The sequence below is a fragment of the Aspergillus clavatus genome, genomic scaffold (genome assembly GCF_000002715.2).
Source record: "Aspergillus clavatus NRRL 1 1099423829750 genomic scaffold, whole genome shotgun sequence".
NCBI lineage: Eukaryota > Fungi > Ascomycota > Eurotiomycetes > Eurotiales > Aspergillaceae > Aspergillus > Aspergillus clavatus.
Window position 1 is genome coordinate 574,449 of NW_001517110.1, and position 19,981 is coordinate 594,429.

A 19,981-nucleotide genomic window follows, 5' to 3' on the forward strand; every position below is an offset into this window, starting at 1 on the left:
TATACTAAGAAAGATAATACTTAGAAGCCCATGAAAGGACTACACTACTTATAGATCTATAAGGACTATATAAGGAACCCTATAAGGAGGGGAAATACATCTTTATTAAGAAGAAGATAAAATAATAAATAAAATAAATATAAAAATCCCTAACTCCTAAACCTACTATTATAAAGATACCTAATATTAAGTATAAGTGCAATGCAGTTCACAGGGCTAGGAAGATAGCTACTAGACCTAAGGCTACTTAAAAGAGCAGCTCTTATAGCTATAGTAGAGATAATTATTATACTTCCTAGCTAGCCTACTAAAAATATATACTATAAATACTAAGCTTATACTTAGGTTACAGCAGGTACTATACTCCTAGCTAGTAGGAGGTCTTACCCTAGCTCTAGTTATAAGGATGGCCTCATAGAGCTAGGCATAGACTTCTAGCTAACTAGGTATATTAAAGCTATACTAGTTAATAGAGTAGAGCAGGGTCTTAGTAACCTATGCTTACTCCTAGCCTAATAGGGGTTATAATCCTATCTAGGGTGGGAGCCCTATAACCACTATTAGATTCCCCTATAAGCAGGGGAGGAACTAGGCGTCCAGGGGCAGCTCTATTATTAGGCTGGAAGCCTAGGTGTTAATACTGCTAGTAGTAGGTGCTGGGGCATCCTAGTTAGCCCTAGGAGTGCCTGCTAGAGGTGGCAGCAGCCTAAAGATAGAGGCTCCCCTTACAACAGGGGCTAGCCACACTCTCATCAGGTTAATAAAGAAAGGGCTGTGAACAACCCTATATAGGGGGAGGAAGGCCCCCACAGGCATAAGGGAGAGAGAGGTAGGAGGAGCCATAGTAGTAGTAGTAGTAGTAGTAGTAGCAGTGGCAGCAGCAGCAATAGGGGTGGCGGCAGCAGGCCCAGCAGGGGTGGCAGTGGCAGGCCTGGCAGTAGGCAGCACAGAGGCTGCCTCCTCCTCCTTTTATAAGGACTATTAGCAAGAGTAACACAGACTCATAAGCCTTTACTTACCTCTAGAGGTTGGAGAGGATGGGTAATAGCAGGGATATAGGGGAGGAGGTATAGAAGGATATTTTTCTAAAAATATCTTATAATATATTAACTACCTCTTACCTGAACATTATAAATCACAGAGGGTCCCTTACCAAAACTTTTATAATAAAAACTAGGGAAAATATAGAAGATAGAGTAGAAAAGAGGTTATATACTCTATAAAAACTACTACTACCCTAAACCCTACTCTATAGAGATTTTATATAATAAGGCTGTTAAGGGATTTTTAGGAGCATTATAAGAATAAGTAATATAAACCTAAAACATAGTATAAGAAGATTTTAATAGTAATAAAGATATTATAGTTAAAGGGATCCACCCATGACTAAGCCTTTATAAGAAAATGAATAAAACATATTTATAAAAGAAGAGGGTAGCAAACCTTTTCTATTATTTATGGTTTTCTCTTTATAAAGAGGATTTTTACTAAATAAAGGTTTTTACTGGTGCACCCTATCACAAATAAGGAACCTTAGATAGACCTTAGAGGCTAAGGTCTTCCTAGGGGGGGGGTAGTTATAAGGATTATAAAGGTTCTTAGAGGAGCCTACCTAGAGGGAGGATCCTTGCAAGAGGTTATGTAAATAGTTATATAATATATAAAGATAATAACCCTACCCATAATTACTGAACTCTGAAGTTCAGTAATAATCTCTTTGAATAAGGACACCTACATTTAAACCTATTCATAAACATTCTTCTTTCACACTAGTTTCCAACTCTCGCGGATCATAGATCCTTATAAATAGTAATACTATATAGTAAAGAAAGGTATCTAGCCTTTTAAATACTAGGGTATTAATCTTATTAGATACCTACTAGTAATACTAAATAATAATAAATAGATTATTACTATTATTAACTATATAATAGGATAGGTTATTATAAAAGCTATTCTATATACTATAAATAAAATAATAGTAAAGTTCTTATATAAAGAGATATTTACTTAGTATAGTGCCTTTAATAAGATAGTATCTAATAATAGTATAAATCTTCTATTATATATAATAGAGATCTTTATAAGAATCTTAAAAGTAAAATACTATATAATAATACTAAATCATCCCTATATAAATAGAAAGAATAAAAACCTTAATAGACTCCTGGGATGAATACTTATAAAATATTTAATAAGGAAACTAATATAGCTATAGGATAAATATCTTTATTTAGTTATATTTATAATATAGATATATACCTATATAAATACTAATAAAAGCCCCTTCTACCTACTATATAGGATTAAACTAAGATTACTAGGAGATATAAGAGAACCTATAAAGGAAAATAATTATAATAAGCTTATAAGAGTAATATATATATAAGCACTAGTAAATAAGAAGCTATTAGAATATATAATTAAGAGAGGGATAATCTAAGATTTATAAATAAAAAAGAGTTATCTTAAGGAGGGCTAGTAGGTTCTTATATAAAATAAGAGCCCTTAGAAGTTTAAGAATAAGTAATTTAAGCTATATAAGATGATTAAGGCCTACCCCCTTAAAATATATATATTATAAGAACTAGGTAGACATACCCTAAAGAATCTTATTAATAAATAGAGACTAGTAGAAGTAGAGGTAGGAGATAATCTATAATACCTATAGATATTAGTAAGTCTTAATATTAGGCTATAAAAAGCAGGCCTATTAATCTTTAATCTAATTAAAATATAAAAGGTGCTTAATAAGACTAACCCTCTAATACTATTATATAAGAAACTATTATAGTGTATGGCAGAAGGATATAATAAATAAAAATATTTAGGAGAAAATTTATAATAAGTAGGGGAGGAATTAAGGATATAATATAAAATAAATAAGTAAAAAACTTAATATACTAATAAATAAAAATTAGTAAGAAGTAGCTATCTTATATAATAATAAATAGAGTTACTAGAGCTATAGAATAATAAAGGCTTAACTATTTTAGATAATAAGGACTAGGAGGGGATTTAAAGTAATAATTTAGAATTAATATCTTAAAAAAATACTAGAAAGATAGATTTTAAAGAACTATTTATAGTTATAATACCTCCTTATTAGGAGTAAATAGAATAGTATAAAGATAATATATTTATATAGATAGATTAGAAAATAGTGCTATACTAGAATTATTTTTCTAAGAAGAAGAAAAGGAATTATAGACTAGTAGATTTTACTAATTATAAAGAAAAACTAATTATAATAAGATATTAAGAATTATACTAATTAACTAAAGTAATAATTAATTACTAATTAAAAGTCTAAGTTAAACTTTATATTAAGGACTCTATAAGATAATACCTTAGCTAACTAGAATAAATTATTATTATTACTAGAAGGAGATATTAATTCCTCTAGATAAGCCTTAATATAATAAGTAAATACCTAAAGATCTTAAAGAACTATAAAAAGATTATAATAATTACCCTAGTTAATATAACTTACTAGCTAGGGAATATAAACTTTATTAAAAGGATTTTTATAACTAAGTAATAATAAAGAAGAATAATATTTAATAAGACTCCTTATTAGAACTATTAATAAGATACTTACTAAAGTATAAGAAGGAGTTATTATAATAGAACTAATCTAAGAGAGAGAGGGAGTTAATCTAACTAAATTACTTTAAGTAAAAGAGAGAGTTATTAAAAAAGAATTAACTTAAAAATAAGAAAGAGTTACTATAATAGAATAATATCTCTTAGCTAGACTAATTACTACTATTATAGAATATTTTAAAAAAAGATAATATTTCTTAGTTAGAGCCTTCTCTACTATAGGAGAAGAGCCTTTACTATAAGAAATACTAGAAGGACCTATCTTTACTATAAGAGAAGAGCCTTTATTATAAGAAATACTAGAAGGACTTATCTTTATTATAGAAGAATTAATATTATCTTCTATACTAGACTATATATACTTATTATTATCTAGAGAACCTTTATTAATATTATTATCTAACTCCTTACTATAATTACTAGTTACTACTACTAGCTTAGCAGGCTAATTACATAACTTATTACTATAACTAGTAAGAAAACTAAGACTACTAGTATAAATAATAGGTTTATAGAAGTAAAAAAGATTAGTAACTATAGATAAGAAATATTTACTAAGGAGAATATATACTTATTAAGAGTATTAGAATCTTATATATAAAGGCTCTATATATAGAATAAATATACTAATCTTTAGTTACTCTAAGTATAGTTAGCATAGGACCCCTAAAAAAATATAAATTTATTATAACTAGAAGTAGAGATATATCCCCTAAAGGGACTCTTACCTAAAAAATAATTACTATAAATTAATATATAGTTATAAGATACACCTTATTACTAGAGAATAGTAGCTAATATATAGCCTAAGTAAATATATTTCTTTATATCTAGCTTCCCCTTCTTATTAAACTTCTAGATAATTAGGTGAATAATATCTATTACCTTTAATATACTTTTATTAGGCCTACTAAGATAAGCTTCTACTACTAGTAAGAGATAATTACTAAAGTTAGGAAGAGTACTTACTAAACTTACTAAAAGTAATTATACCCTTCTAATAGATAAGGTAGCCTTTATCCTTCTTTTATAGGGTACTTATATTTACTAAGTATAAGAAGAATATAAGAGACTAGTATATAAAGAAAGAGACTTACTAAAAGAAGATAGTAATTAATATAATAAAAAGGAAGATGCTTATAGGAGGAGAAAAGAGAAGGGGAAATATAAGAGATAAAAAGAGAATAAATAAGATAAAAGTAGAGTTACTTAAAATTAAAATAAATAATATATAATCTTACCTTACCTCTACTATAATAACTATACTAGCAACCCTCCTCACTATATATAATCTAATACTACTCACTAAGTAATCTAATACTACTTACTAAGCATGATCTAATACTACTTACTAAATATAATCTAATATTACTTAATAAGTATAAATCTAATCCTACTTACTATGCATAATATCACCCCCTTAGACTATAAGGACCTTTTAGTAAGGAGCTAGATAACCTACTAAGGATGGGCTTCACCTTAAGTAGGGGAGGATATGATATTAGTAAATAAATATTATAAGTAGATTAATAATTACTAAGGTTAACCCTAGATTACTAAGATTAATCTAAGAAATCTCTATAATATCTATAACTTATCTTTTAGATAGATAGCCAGTAGCTAGATATAAATATAAGATCTTACCCCAGGTAAGTGAAGAGGCATTAGCCCAGCCTATCTCTCTTCACCCCTGGTGATACTACCTTACCCATGGTAATTCCACTACTTTAATTATAATATCTCTAAAATAATATAATTTATATCTAGAGATACTATTATAAGCTCTATAAAGAGCTATTCTATTTCTTTATTATTCTTAATTAAAATAATAGCTTCTATTACTCCTTTATTTCTTATTTCTTATAAGATTAATATCTCTATAAAGACCTATTATAATAAGGTATACTAGTTATTTTCCTTAGCTAATATTATAGGGATAAGATTAACTAAGTTTTTATTATTAATTAATACTTATAAGACTAGTCCCTGCCCCTTCTCTCCTACTTAAGTCTAAAGAAATATACTTAGATAGAAGAGTAAGAACTTATAATACTCCCTATCTTATTCTTTAATAATAATAATAATAACTAGTTATTTAGTCTTTATAAGGCCCTCCTACTTAGGCTTACTTAGGTAGTATCTTATAATATATTCTTCCTTATTATAATTAAAATAGACTTATAAGATACTAAAGATATAAGACTATAGGCCTTATCTCTTTATAAATAAGATAATTATAATAAATCCTATTATCTCTATCTTCTTAATAATAATATAATCTATAAGAGGCTTCCCTAAGTTCCTAAAGCCTTAATAATCCTTATCTCTATATAAGAGATCCTAATAAGTATTTTATCCTATACTTAGATATAATCATATAAGTAAGAAGACTATCTCTTTCTTAGATTTTAGAAATTTTAAATACTTATAGACCTTCTACTTAAATACTATAGGAAAAGACTTAAAGAAGAGATATAGCTATATTTTCTTTATATTCTTTATATTATTTCTAATTTTAATCTATTACTTATACTATCTCTACTAGTATATATAGTCTATTTCTCTCTTATAGGGCCTTATCTAAAATATTTATAATTATACTTTCTACTTATAATTCTCTAGATTATCTAGCTATAATTCTAAGAAAGTATAGAGATTTTTTTATTCTTAATTATAAAAGTCCTTAAATATCTTACTTTATTAAAGATTAGAGAAAATATAATCTAGATAGGTTATTATAACTTTAGTATACTTTTTCTTATTTTAGTTATTAGTCTTTATAGTAGACTCCTAGCTTATAATAAAGGCTTAATATATTATATAGTTATAGGTTAAGTATCTCTCTAACTTAGGTAAGGATTAGATTTAGATATTAGTCTTCTTTATAAATAATAAGAATAATTTCTTTTATTCTTAATTTTATAAATACTTTCTAAGGCCTATATCTAGATTATTATAAAGCTTCTAAATTTCTTATAAAAGCTATAATTCTTATTATAAATACTCCCTTATAGGGGTTACCCTTATTAACTTTAGGTTTATTAAAATTAAAGAGTCTTATAAATCTAGCTTATTCTTAGAGTCTTCCTCTTTATAGGCTATCTCTTTTTCTACTATCTAACTTTATATAGTTATAAAGGAGGGTTTACTAGATAGTTTAGATCTAATTAATTCTTTTTATAATATTATTTTCTTAATAGACTAGTTTTAAAGGTTAAGTAATAAAATATAAGGATTTATAATCTATAAGAATTAGAAACTAGTATAAAAAAAGAATATTTATAAATAGATTTAAAGATAGGTATCTTTCTTTAAAGAGATTATTACTAAATTTTAGAGTTTAGTAGTTATAGATAGGATTTATATCTTTATATATTATATAACTATTTATATGACCTCTTGCAAGGAGCCTTCTCATTAATAGGTTCCTCTGTAAAGGTAGCTTTAATATAATACATAATGGACCTTTGTGATCCTTACAGAGAATTTACCTAACCTGCTACTTAGTAAGGGCTAACTAAGAGATACCCTTATGTAGGCAAGATGGATATCTTCACCATACTATTAGGAGGCCTTACATAAATCTATAAGAATATATTCTAGATATAATATTATAAACTTAATTTTCTCTTTCTTAGTAATTTATATACTATCTATATATAACTTAATCTTTATAATAAATACCTAATATATTATATAAATTTTTATTAAATATAACTTATACTTTATATATAGCTTAGTTAATATTATAGGGTGCTTTATAGATAGATTATCTATAGTATTTAATAGCTATTATTTATACTTCTATATAGATAAGAATACTTTATCTTAGATTATCTTTATTTACTCTAGAAGGTTAAGCCTTTATATAAGAGCTTTATTATTTATATACTCTAAGATAGAGATAGAGATACTAGCCTCCTATCCTCTACTTATATCTTAGTCTTAATCTTATAAGATACTTTAGATTCCTTATTAAACCCCCTTTTCTTTTCTTTATAAAAACTTAGTAGGGCCTATCTTTATAGCTCTTTTTTTATAGATTATTTCTAAAGATCCTAAGGATTCTTTATAGGCTTTATTAATTTCTATTTTATAAAAGATATTCTTTTAATCCTATAATTCTTTAGGGCTTATAAGCCTGTTCTATTAGCTATTATTTTTTCTAATAGACTAGTTATAATAGGTTAAGTATTAAAATTATGAGATTACTAGGTTTTATATATAGAATATAACTAATATAAAAGAATAGATACTATATAGCTTAGATTTTAAAAATTTAGATAATTAGATAGATTAATACTAGCTTTAGATTCTTCCTCTATAATAGAGAATTTACCTAACCCCCTGCTTAGTAAGGGCTGACTAAGATATCCTTGCATAGGTAAGATAGATATCTTCCTAATACTAGAGTTGCATTTGGTGCGGGTTCGGGCGGGTTCAAGCCTAGTAGGCACCGAACCGCGGCGGTTTCGGGTTCAAAATTTAGGACTTGGAACCCAACCTGACCCAATCTGATTTGGTGTGGTTTTCACCTCAAAACCCGCCACTAGGCCTAGATAGGCAGCCCCTAACCTAGGCTAGTAGGCGGACGGGCCTAGCAGAACCAAAAATTTCAGTGGTTTTCAGATTTCGATTTCTCTACCCTTAGACTGATATATAGATATTTTAATAGGTAATTATATTTTTTATATGAAATATATAATTATTATATCTATATTGATCTATATCTAAAATATCAAGTTGATATCTATAGATTTGAATGGGTAGTGATTAAAGACATCCTAAAATCATGGGGGATGTCAAAGGTTGATGTACACATATATATATCTTACCTTCCCTTTCATACTAACCTCTGACAAAAATCATTATTCCTTTATATCTTGACAACAACTGAATATTTAAGACTAAAATTTTATATCTAGATAGATCAGATAGTAGGCTATCTAGTGATATAATCTTTATATAGGAATTCCTAAAAATCTAGTTTTTCACCGCCTTTAAAAACCCTACGGTTTTAACCGAAACCTGAGCAGTTTGGTAGGGGGGATACCAGAACCACTGCGGATCCCTAGGCTAGGGACCAAACCCTCACCGCAGCGAGTTCAGTGAGGGTTGGATCCGATTTTTGCGGTCCGCGTATGCAACTCTACCTAATACTATTAGGAGGCCTTACAAAGACTAGTATAATATCTAATAGAAGATAGTAATAGATTAGTATAAAAGGATTATAAGATTATATTATTATTAATAAAAAAAATTAATTATTAGTCTATAGAATCTTCCTTTACTAATAAGATTTTATACTAGACTATTATATGCTAAGCTAGCCCTACTATTTACTAGGTTGCGGCCTTAGTGCCTTAGTTGGCTTATTTAGTGGAACTATTCTCTGGTACTATTCCTAACACTTTGACTGCTACTCTACCATGGTGTATTATAAATATATAACTTCTATATAGTATATTTTCTATCTTAATATATTTCTATATAGAAATATTCCTAGAATTAAGAATATCCTAATATAGTACTTATAATATAGCTTTTATCCTACTATATACCTAGACTGGATATACTATTAAAAGAAAAATATTATAGAAATAAGTCACGTGCCTTTCCTATTCCCCCTCCCCCCCCCAAAACCACCACCAGATACGACCTCCAGAAACTCAACTTCAACAAGACATCGAATTCAGACAAATTGGACTGAAAGCAAAGGCTCACTTTAATAATGGAATGCGATGATTGCGGCCCACTGGCCCCAACCCCCGAGCATGATGTTACGCCAACCGCAGCGCCGAGTAAGGAAACGAGCAGTTGCCAGGATACTTACTGCAATGACGATGACGCTGAGCCTGTCGACACCACGGTCCCGGCTCATGGAAAGCTCAACCAGGGGAAACCGGACGGTTGCTGCTCTCCGGGTAAATGCTCGGGCAACAAAGCCGAGAATGATACCGACACGCCTGATTGCTGCCGTGGCAAAGTCCGCCCATGCTGCGACACCTTTTGCCTTGACCTCCTGGCTTTGCGGGAATGCGAGATGAGTACTGCGGTTGCCCCCGGCCCAAACGGTCAGCCAAACAGTGAATAGCCGCTCTTTGGAATGGCATTCAAAGATTGCTAACTCTCCTTAGCTTGTGATGGAGCTACCGACCGCAAGGCATGCAGCCAGCATAATCTCTCCGCCCTCGACCGTTACGGCGCTACTCTACAAGCCCTGGGGTGTATCTGCCGCGCTCTCATTGCTCTTGGCCAGGAAACCTGTTGTGAAATTCGCGGGCGCCAGGCTTTGGGCAGGAAGCAGTGCTTCAGGAAGTCATCTGCTCGCTCCCTTGTTCGTACTTCGCTGGATTCCTGCAGTAGTAAAGTCTCCCTCACCAAGGACCAGGCCGCGCAGAACCGTCTTCGCCTGCGAAGGGGCTCTGGTGAAAGCGCCAGGTCTGGCAAGAAGCCGTTCGCGGATCCCTGCGGTGTCTCATGTTGTTCATCGGACAAGCCCTCCAAAGAGCCTCCGTTCGAAAGTAAGTGCCCGAAGTCATGCTGCGCTGGGGGCCAACCTGCCAAGGAACCTTCCCCGAAGAGCAACTTTGACGACTCTTGCTGTTCGGATGACAGTTTCAAAGAAGCCCCGACGAAAAACAAGTGCTCCTATTCTCGCTTCTTGGAGGCTCCCGGTGTAGAAGAATCCCCTCCCAAGGTCAACTGCCCCGGATCATGCTGCCCCGGAGACCAGCCTGTTAAAGACACTAACAGCAAGAGCATATATGTGGACTCCTCCTTGTCGAAGGTCAAGCCTATTGTTGAACCTGCAACTAGCGACTTTGCAGGATCTTGTTGCGGTAAAGGTAAGGACACGATTACTAAAGAGCCCTCCAATTCTGCCTCTGGCTCTTGCTGCAAGCCACCGAAGCAGGATATCTTGAAGACTTCAAAGACTAGTTGCACGGATTCTTGCTGCACAGAAAAGCAGCCGGTCAGCCCTCGATGCTCTTGCACTGATGCTTGCTACTCCTCTGCTGCGGCCAATCCTGGGTTGGAGATTGAGAAAGCCCCGAATCAGGCTATCACCGACATAGAGAGTCAGGGCATCGGCAAGGAGCATGTCGTTCTCAGCATTTCTGGCCTGACTTGTACTGGTTGCGAGACAAAGCTCAACCGAACCCTCGCTACCGTCCGTGCCGTCAAAGACCTGAAAACCAGTCTGGTTCTCTCACGCGCCGAGTTCAACATTGATCTTCACCTTGGTTCGGTAGAGGACGTCATCAAACATCTAGAGCGAACAACTGAATTTAAGTGTGAAAGAGTCCAGAACCAGGGATCTAGCTTAAATCTTATCGTCCACGATGAGCCCTCTAAATTCATTAGTCAGACGTGGCCGGACGGAGTTCTTGATATGGCACCCGTGGGCAAGCAGACTGTGCGAGTTGCGTTTGATCCGAAGATCGTGGGAGCTCGAGATCTCACCGAGAAGATTTGGGGCCGGCCAATTGAACTTGCTCCTCCACGCGGTGACCCTTCGCTGGAGGCTAGCAGCAAGCATGTTTGTCATGTCGGATACATGACGCTTCTTTCCGCTGCTTTGACAATTCCGGTCCTGGTCATGGCATGGGCTCCGCTTCCTGAGAGGGAGGTGGCGTATGCCTCGGCTTCACTCACCTTGGCCACGATTGTTCAAGTTGTCATAGCGGGGCCTTTCTATCCCAAAGCCCTGGAGGCTCTCGTTTTCTCGAGGGTTATCGAGATGGACCTCTTGATCGTCTTGAGCACTAGTGCTGCCTACATCTTCTCGGTGGTCTCCTTTGGGTACCTCATTGCAGAGCAGCCCCTTTCCACTGGTCAATTTTTTGAAACGAGCACTCTCTTGGTCACCTTGATCATGGCTGGTCGATGGGTTGCCGCTCTCGCTCGTCAGAGAGCTGTTGAATCCATTTCTATCCGGTCACTTCAGGCATCGACAGCTATCCTCGTCGATAAAGAGACTGGAACGGAACGTGAGATTGACGCCCGACTTTTTCAATACGGCGATACCTTCAAAGTCCTCCCTGATACCAGAATCCCGACTGATAGTACTGTCATTAATGGGTCGTCTGAGGTTGACGAGTCTATGCTCACAGGTGAACCTAGACCCGTGGAGAAATATCCTAAGTCTGCGGTGATTGCTGGGTCTATCAATGGACCTGGAGTTATGACTGTTCGATTGAACCGTTTGCCTAGCGATAACACTATCAATGCGATTGCTGCGATGGTCGATGAGTCTAAACTGTCGAAACCCAAGCTGCAGGATCTTGCGGACCGGGTAGCATCCTATTTCGTCCCGGTTGTGGTGGCATTAACGATCATCACGTTCGTCATCTGGGTTGCAGTGGGCATGACTCTTCGTGGACATGATGGATCCGAAGCTACAATTCAGGCTATCACCTACGCCATTACTGTCCTCATCGTCTCTTGCCCCTGTGCTATTGGACTGGCTGTTCCTATGGTTATTGTGATAGTTAGCGGAGTTGTGGCGGAAAGAGGTATCATCTTCAAGTCAGCAGATGCTATTGAAGTGGCTCATAAGACGTCGCACGTCGTGTTTGATAAAACTGGGACCTTGACTCGGGGAAAGCTTTCTGTCGTCGCCAAGAACTGCGTCAAAGTGGACAACCTCCCGCTTCTTCTAGGCCTCATCGAAACCAGTCGACACCCAGTCTCGGTTTCTGTGGCTGCTTACCTCAAGGATACTGGTGTTACGGCTTCGACTGTTTCTGAGTCCAAGAGCCTTACTGGTAAAGGTATTGAAACCATATTTGGCGGGCGGAAACTTCGAGCAGGCAATTCTCGCTGGCTGAATTTATCGGAAAATGAACATGTGCAACAAATGCTTGCTCAAGGGTACACTGTCTTCTGCTTTACTATCGACAATGCATTACAAGCGGTCTATGGTCTTGAAGATGAGCTTCGACCTGACGCTGCGGCGACGATTAGGACCTTGCAGAAGCGTAACGTCTCGGTACATGTCGTTTCTGGCGACGATGACGGAGCTGTCAATTCTTTGGCATCCAAGCTTGGCATTCCTGGCGGCAATGTGCGTTCTCGAAGCTCGCCCGCCGATAAGAAGGACTACATTCAGACGCTCCTCGGTACTGGTGCAGATGGCAAGAAACCTGTTGTTGTTTTCTGCGGTGATGGCACCAATGATGCTGCTGCTCTCGCGCAGGCTACGATCGGTGTTCACATGAACGAAGGCACCGATGTCGCGCAGTCCGCCGCGGATGTGGTTCTCATGCGGCCTTCTTTGGCTGGTATCTGCACCATGATGAACGCCAGTCAAAAATCTGTCAACCGCATCAAGCTCAACTTTATATGGAGCTTCGTGTACAACACCTTTGCAGTCCTTCTCGCTGCGGGTGCTTTTGTAAATGCCAGAATCCCCCCAGAGTTTGCAGGACTGGGAGAGTTAGTGAGTGTATTGCCTGTCATTGCTGCTGCGGTGCTTCTGCGTTGGTCGAAGATCTAGACACAGGCACTACTATTGCTCGGGTAACTATAGCTGAAGTTCTACAAACTCTCCTTGATGTCCGACTGGAATCATCGTTTGGAAGCCGGGATGCGACAGCTCCTGCCATATTCGAGTTCGAATCGCAATCGTGGATATTGCAATTCTGTCATTACCGAAAGTCAGTCTGCTTGAGTACCAGAGAAGACTCCTGTGAGAAATCTTAACTCAATTCGTTTAGTTCTCTCTATATGTCCTATTCAAAAGGGCGTACTTTTTAACAGTTATGACTTTTTGGTGGAATTAGTTACATAGGGGACTATGTGAAGGGGTTCGCAGATCCTCATCTTAGCTTCATTCTCACTGTTGAGTAATTATTATAACTATTTTGAATTTTCGCCAGAACGCTCAGAACGCTATCACTACTTTGGCCGCTTTGGATGTTATTAGTCTCTTCTCATAGCACTGCGAATAGTAAGATATTAACGATAGCGGAAAGCTACCAGGAATTTCATTTTAAGCCATATTGAGGTTCCCTCTTCCCACAACGGTAGAATTTGCAAGTACACGGCTTTGGAAAGAAAATCAGAAGGTCAGGTATGATGTAGATTTGCATCTGTCGCTCTCGGCGCGTATCTCCCCACCACCAATGTTCCAAGAAATACGCCACCAAGGATAGACAAGATGTAGCCAATATTCTCTGTCATGATAAATATCATCCTGCAAGGCTGTTAAAAATAAACACAGTCGCATAGTCAGCGAGGGTACCTACAGTATGTATAAAATTGCCAGGATCAAGGTAGTCATTGTGGCTTTCAGTACTGTGGTCCACCCGATTTCTTTGCCTTCAGGTGCCGTAGGACTCCGAGGTCGATTTGTGAGTTGGATATAAATATACATACATATATGTATATATATACATATCTTCACCTGGTCCTATTTCCTCAGTCAATTTGCAACACTCATCACTCATCACTTATCCATCGCACGCTCTTAACTGTATAAATATATATATATATATATATATACACATATATATATATTAATCGTCAAAATGATATTCTCCACGCTCCTCTCCCTTACCCCACTCCTGGGCGCTGTCTCCGCGCAATCGCAGTCTCAGGCTGCTGATGCCTTTACCCTCAATCTTCGCTGGTCCAACAGCCCTCTTAACGGGCCTCTCAACGCCAACCGTGGCGGGTTCTGGATCGGAAAGCCAACCGCCGCATACTACCCGGATAATATCCCGCACTGCCCGACGGCGAATACCACTTCTTTCGTCGCGCAGGATGGGAAATTGTTCCTGAATACCGCCGTGCCTGGTGGTCAGCAAGGTATTTCCCACCTTTTTCTCCAACCTTTTGGTTTCGTGAAGACAGTTTGAGGGCGCGCGAGCTGATCATGAGCCTAGTTTATGTCTCGCCCACTGGTGAATTGACATATACCGTTCCGCATAGCGCGTATATCCCCGAGGGATCCCTGACAGATCTGGAGATCTTCTCAACAACTTCGTTCCTGAACCCGTTCTTGACGCTTTGGCTCTGTGATGCGGATGAGAGCGCGGTGGTCTGGAGAGTTTGGTTTGAGTACACGAATGCGACCACAGGAGCGATCACGAATAACGGGCTGACTGGGAAGAATGCGTGCACACGAATTGCGTTGGAGGCGAAGGCGTATGCTGGGCCCAAGGCGTGGTCGTTTGCGTAAAAGATGGCTTGTTCAATCAGCGGTAGAAGTTGATTGGTGGCCTAGATCGGGATTGCATATATTCTGTTCGGTTTGAATCGTAGGAGACCACTCTCTTCGTCAATCGGGGGATTGGTGTATATAGCGCATCATGAACTCCGATATACATCATCTTGTCGTCTAAAACATGCTTCAAGATCGATCGGACAGGAAAATTCCGTATCAACGGCCACATTTGCTGTTGACGATGTGTTTTGTAGTAGTAGCCATGTTTCGCGAATGCAATCGGTCCTCAAAAGCCTTCGGAGTTCGGACCCATTTCGGATGCATCTCGGGGATCAACGAACTCCACATGATAAAATCTGATCTACAATCGTCAGGAGCGCTGATGCGATAGGTCATCTATTCCTCATAATGAGAAGATATTTCATTGCCATTGGAAGAGCAGCTTCACGAGTCACCGGAGCTTTTTAACCTAAATTTGACCTCTCAGGTACGAGCCGAATGGATGTTGTCAGAAGGCGCAAGTAAGGTTTGCTTCTCTTGCTCATATTTTATTGGTCATCAAGTCATCATTATCTGACCAAGCAACGGGCCGTTGGAGTGACACGGTGACAGGACCAATGCTAAACTCGTCACATAATTCATCAAGCATTGTGCTCACTTGATTGCATTGCATACCAACCTGTTTTTAATTAGCAGGATCTTTTCGCAATGCAAACTTGAAACAGTGGGTTGAGACTGGACTGTGCAGTTGGTGGTGTCCATAATCCATATCTTCCTTCCTTTGGCCCCCAATCTAATTTCGTTTGGATGTGACCATCTTGATATTTCCGATGCGGATGTAGACATGCGGAGCGGCGGAGCCCCCAGGTGGGCAGGAGAGGGCGTGAGACGGTGAGAGACTGGACCTTGCTGCCTGGTCGAAAATGTAATATCAATGTCAATGTTGGGAACTGGTAGGTGGTAGCCCAAGTGGACCGGTAACCACACTTGGCGCTATATTGACTTTTGGGTGGACAAGAAGCACGAGGTCTTACCACACATGCATCACACCCTTGATCTCCGTCTAGAAGATTGAGTCTCCATGCCATTCCAGTCTAATCATGCTTCTTAGTTGCAAGTTGCATAGAGCTGCCCAGGATATCCCGTAAAATGACCACAAATGATTGGGAAATCTCATTTCCTCAAACTGACACCTCAAGGGTCTTCGCAGGATTCGTCAACGATTGGCCGAGCTAACCACAAGGATGGAAATCCGCTTCCAATCAAAGACAAGCAGGGAGACACTTGTTTTAGTTTAGACTACCGTAGTCCCACGCGAGGATTCCAGAGCACTTGGCATCAAACATACCTCAAAAGAGAGTGTGCAGTGCTCAGGTGCCCAGATGCTCATCCTCGCAATAGGGGCCAGTCCAGAACTTCACGGGCAGCGGTCCATGGACCTTTTGTTGTAGGGTATCACTCGAGGCTCTAGATCTCGTGTGGAGTATCTAGTGTCAAGGGTCTGACATCTTGTGTTGCTTGGTTCACGATCGATGGTAGTTTGGATGAAGGAAAGGAAATAGGAATAAGCCAAGAGGACATGGCATTTGTTAGGCCATCTCGCTCATTCGCTAAATACGGTGTGGAGATTGTTCCACTCTTCCCAGTTCCCATGCAAAGCTCAAGGATGATCCGAGCGATGGAGCGACGGAAAAGACCCCGTCGGGTTGGATCGGGGGTTTCTTGAAAGCCTCGAATCACAAATGGCTCAATGAGGTATTTTCCCCTCGCGCTATGTCTGGAATTCTGCTTGTTGACCAGTCAGAGTCAGTGGAGTGTGCTTGGAGAGATTGTCTGGCTGGCCATGGCTAGGGGGTTAACCTCTCAGACGGAATTTCTTGCCAAATCATCCATGAAAGCCACGAGGAAAAATTGACAGGTTGGCACAGCATGATCAACCACTAGGGTCGATCATCATTATCACCACGCCGTCATCTTCATCCACCGAAACAGAGTCTGCCGGGGATTGAGATATTGAGATTTGTGACTGGGACCTGGGAAACGCCGCATCCGATTCGATCTCAAGATGACCATGGATGGAGGGCAGACTATGGAAGCGGCAGTGGGTCGTTGTTGGTTGACTTTCCTCATAGTCATAGAAGTGCGATGATAGAGTTTGATGATCTTCTAATTTGCTGAGTGATGATGCTGAAGCTGAGACTTGTTGAATCTGTCGTAGTGTGTGGTGTGCTGCTTCGGAAATCCCCAGAATTCCTCCTCCTCTTCCCCCCCTCGCCACCACCAGATCCAATAATCCGCCGCCTTCCTCTTTCCTCTAGCTTTGACTCTTGACTGCTTTATCATTCTCTGTTCTTCTGCCTGGATTGATGTCTCTGTATCTTTCTTCATCATCTCTATAGTCTGAGGGGATGGTATCCCTCAAGGCATCCGGAAGTTCCATGTCATCATCCCCTGTCACTCTTTTTGCATCTCTACTACCAATCCTCGTCAATCGTTAATGGAGTGGTATCCTCTCTGAACCAATCCTCCAGTCCATAAAAAATCTCACTTGGACCACGGGTCTCCTCTCATTCTCTCCATTCGCATCAGCTTCATGTCTCTGTCTTATAGCCTGGTATCGTGCTTGATCCCATCTCCTCCTCATGGAGATGCGTCCGGTGGCCTTCCCGTCAGGAAATCCTGCTCCTTCACCGTCTACAGAAGCACAATCTACCGAGCCTCTGGGGTCTGAAAAGAAGAAGCGGGTTCGTCGATGGCATCGCCGTGGGTTTACAGGATGTTTGACTTGTAGACGACGTCATGTTCGCTGTGACGAAGCATCCCCTTCCTGCAAAAACTGCACGAGATTAGGCCTTGACTGCGATGGTACCCAAGGCCGGATGACCTTCAAGGTATATGGTCCATCGCAAGGTGCAGCAGAAACCTCGCAGAGTCAGAATAACGCCAGCTCAGTAAGTGTGCAGTCGGTCAAGACGCAGCAATCGGACAGCAAGCCGATCAAGCAGGAACCCGAAGACGATGTTGACGGTATCGTGATATCTCCAACGACCATGGTTGAGCCAACACCCGTTAAATACCGGTTCGAAGATCCGATTTCGCCTTCTGAATTTGTGCCCGCGTCTTTGGATGTTGCTGAGTGCCACTACTATACCCATTTCAACGAACGGGTCTCAGCATTACTTCTGATTTACGATGGCACGAATGATATCAATCCATACCAAAAATACTTTCCCGAGCTCGCTCGATCCTCACAATCAATGGCGAGCGCCATGCAAGCCCTCGGTGCGTTACATCTGGCGAACACGTCGAGTGGTCCACAGCGTAATGTGCACTTTCAACAAGCAATGAGCAAGTATGGGGAGGTGGTCAAGTCCTTTCGAACTCGGTACACGCAGCCCAATCATTCAGTCAAGATAACTGATTTTGCGACCTGCCTTTTGCTGGCTCTCTTCGAGGTAGGAAGGATAGCCCTCTCCTTTGCTTGGCTGTCTCTCCGTTAACCTCTCAATCTTTGTGTAGATGATGGACTCTCAACATGACAATTGGGCAATTCACCTCAAAGGCGCTCGTGAAATTTATCGATCACTGTTCATATCGACAGACACCAACCCAGCAAAAGAGACCCAACGGCTTGCGGAATCTCAACATCCCCTCCGACATTTCCTCATCTCCCTCCTGTCCTATCTTGACGTTGCAGGGGCCTGTAACACCAGCGACGGTACAGTGGTAGAAGGAAGCTATTGGAGGGCTCATGGAGCCGAATGGGAATATAACCTTGGGACCCCGAGTCTCTCATCGACCACGTCAAACGACAACCGCCTTCACGATCTACGACAAAGCTGGTCTCTCATGATGGAGATCCAGGCCGCCATCAGCGCGTTCGGGAAAGCAAAACACGAAAAATGGCTCTCATACAAGCAACAGGATGCTCTCTATAGCGAGCTACTGGAACGTCTTGTCCAGTGGCGAGCAAACGCGCCGGATAGCATCCAACAACTCGGTGAAGTAGACGATGAGAGTCTGCATCAATACCAGTACCCGGAAATTGTGGAGTACGCTGGCTGCATCGAGGCTTACGAAAAAGCGACCCTCATATACTTGCATAAGGTCGTCGCAGCAGATCGCCACGACCATCCGTCGCAGAGAGACTTCTTGGAGATGCTGGCGACCCGTATTCTGACATTGATCGAGAAACTCGCCAAAGACGTCGGACACCTAGCCGTGATGTGGCCACTCTTTATCGCTGGACGGGAGACTCGAGACGAGACTCGGCAGAAATCAGTCCGCCAGACAATGCTCGATTGCCAGCGCTTCGGATTCAAGGTACGTTAACCATCAACTCGCTTTGTTCTAGAAGACCCAACTAACGTGCAATCAGAACGTCGATAGGGCTCTCGAGGAACTAGAAAAGGTGTGGTTCAAGCAACGCGCCTTTCCGGAGGGCTGGGTCGATAGGATGGATGATATCCGAAGCTCAATCCTTCTACCATAAATGTGCATTTTATCTCATTGAGCCCATGCATGCCTGCTATCGGTGGATGGCAGGCTAGGGCTGCGTTTTCCCTGCGTTTTACTTCATGAGCGAAGGCCTGGAGTATGTGGGATTTTCGACACGGCTGGCGTTATGGCTGGGCTGGTCCCTTATGAATTGATTTATGAATATCTTCAATGTAATTCCTGGACCTATGAATTCCCTGGCCGGTAGTCGGGTTATTTCAACCCCTCCTGGTTTCGTCCCTTGATACACTTCTCCGTTGCTCCGACATAAAAGACCCGGCCTCACTCTGTTCGCTCCGTTCGTCTTTTCGATCCCTCTCCTTCCTCCCTCTATCCCCTCTATTCTGCACTTGTTGCTTCGTCCTCTGCGATATTAACTCCGTAACTGGGATCAATCAAAAGCCCATCCAAACCACGCAGATTATATGCTCGAGTTTCATCATCCCGAATCGGTACTGATCCAGGAGGTGTTCGACGATCCCGAGCGCGGAAGTGACCACCAATGCATTAGCATGATCCCTGTGATATGGGGGTAAGATGTCTGAGCTGACGCGCGTTCTGCCTCAAGAGTGACAAAGTACGAGCGGCTCGGCCATTGACACTATTAAATAATTCCGTATGAGGATCTGACAAGGGAATTTTCGCAGAGGAATCTCGGAAAGGAAATTGTCCAAAACAGGAACGGTCCAGGGGCCTGCTATTGTC

General features: G+C 39.6%; 3 protein-coding genes across 3 annotated transcripts, besides 7 other annotated features; all 3 read left to right on the top strand.

Annotated features, from left to right (window-relative positions):
- Positions 1-829: 829 nt before the first annotated feature.
- Positions 830-947: a microsatellite.
- Positions 843-868: a microsatellite.
- A 2,873-nt stretch (positions 948-3,820) lies between the features above and the next one.
- Positions 3,821-3,934: a microsatellite.
- A 959-nt stretch (positions 3,935-4,893) lies between these two features.
- Positions 4,894-5,016: a microsatellite.
- A 4,321-nt stretch (positions 5,017-9,337) lies between these two features.
- On the top strand, positions 9,338-13,108 carry ACLA_002330 (cation-transporting P-type ATPase PCA1; the record flags this gene model as incomplete). The annotated part of the gene is made up of 2 exons (XM_001276247.1): positions 9,338-9,692; positions 9,744-13,108. The coding sequence occupies 2 exons, from the start codon at positions 9,338-9,340 to the stop codon at positions 13,106-13,108; spliced, it is 3,720 nt and encodes a 1,239-aa protein (XP_001276248.1).
- An 865-nt stretch (positions 13,109-13,973) lies between these two features.
- Positions 13,974-14,011: a microsatellite.
- A 76-nt stretch (positions 14,012-14,087) lies between these two features.
- Positions 14,088-14,129: a microsatellite.
- Positions 14,088-14,130: a microsatellite.
- Positions 14,131-14,141: 11 nt separating this feature from the next.
- On the top strand, positions 14,142-14,794 carry ACLA_002340 (uncharacterized protein; the record flags this gene model as incomplete). The annotated part of the gene is made up of 2 exons (XM_001276248.1): positions 14,142-14,421; positions 14,499-14,794. The coding sequence occupies 2 exons, from the start codon at positions 14,142-14,144 to the stop codon at positions 14,792-14,794; spliced, it is 576 nt and encodes a 191-aa protein (XP_001276249.1).
- A 2,627-nt stretch (positions 14,795-17,421) lies between these two features.
- On the top strand, positions 17,422-19,271 carry ACLA_002350 (Zn(II)2Cys6 transcription factor; the record flags this gene model as incomplete). Its single annotated transcript, XM_001276249.1, has 3 exons — positions 17,422-18,234; positions 18,299-19,102; positions 19,158-19,271. The coding sequence occupies 3 exons, from the start codon at positions 17,422-17,424 to the stop codon at positions 19,269-19,271; spliced, it is 1,731 nt and encodes a 576-aa protein (XP_001276250.1).
- Positions 19,272-19,981: the final 710 nt, after the last annotated feature.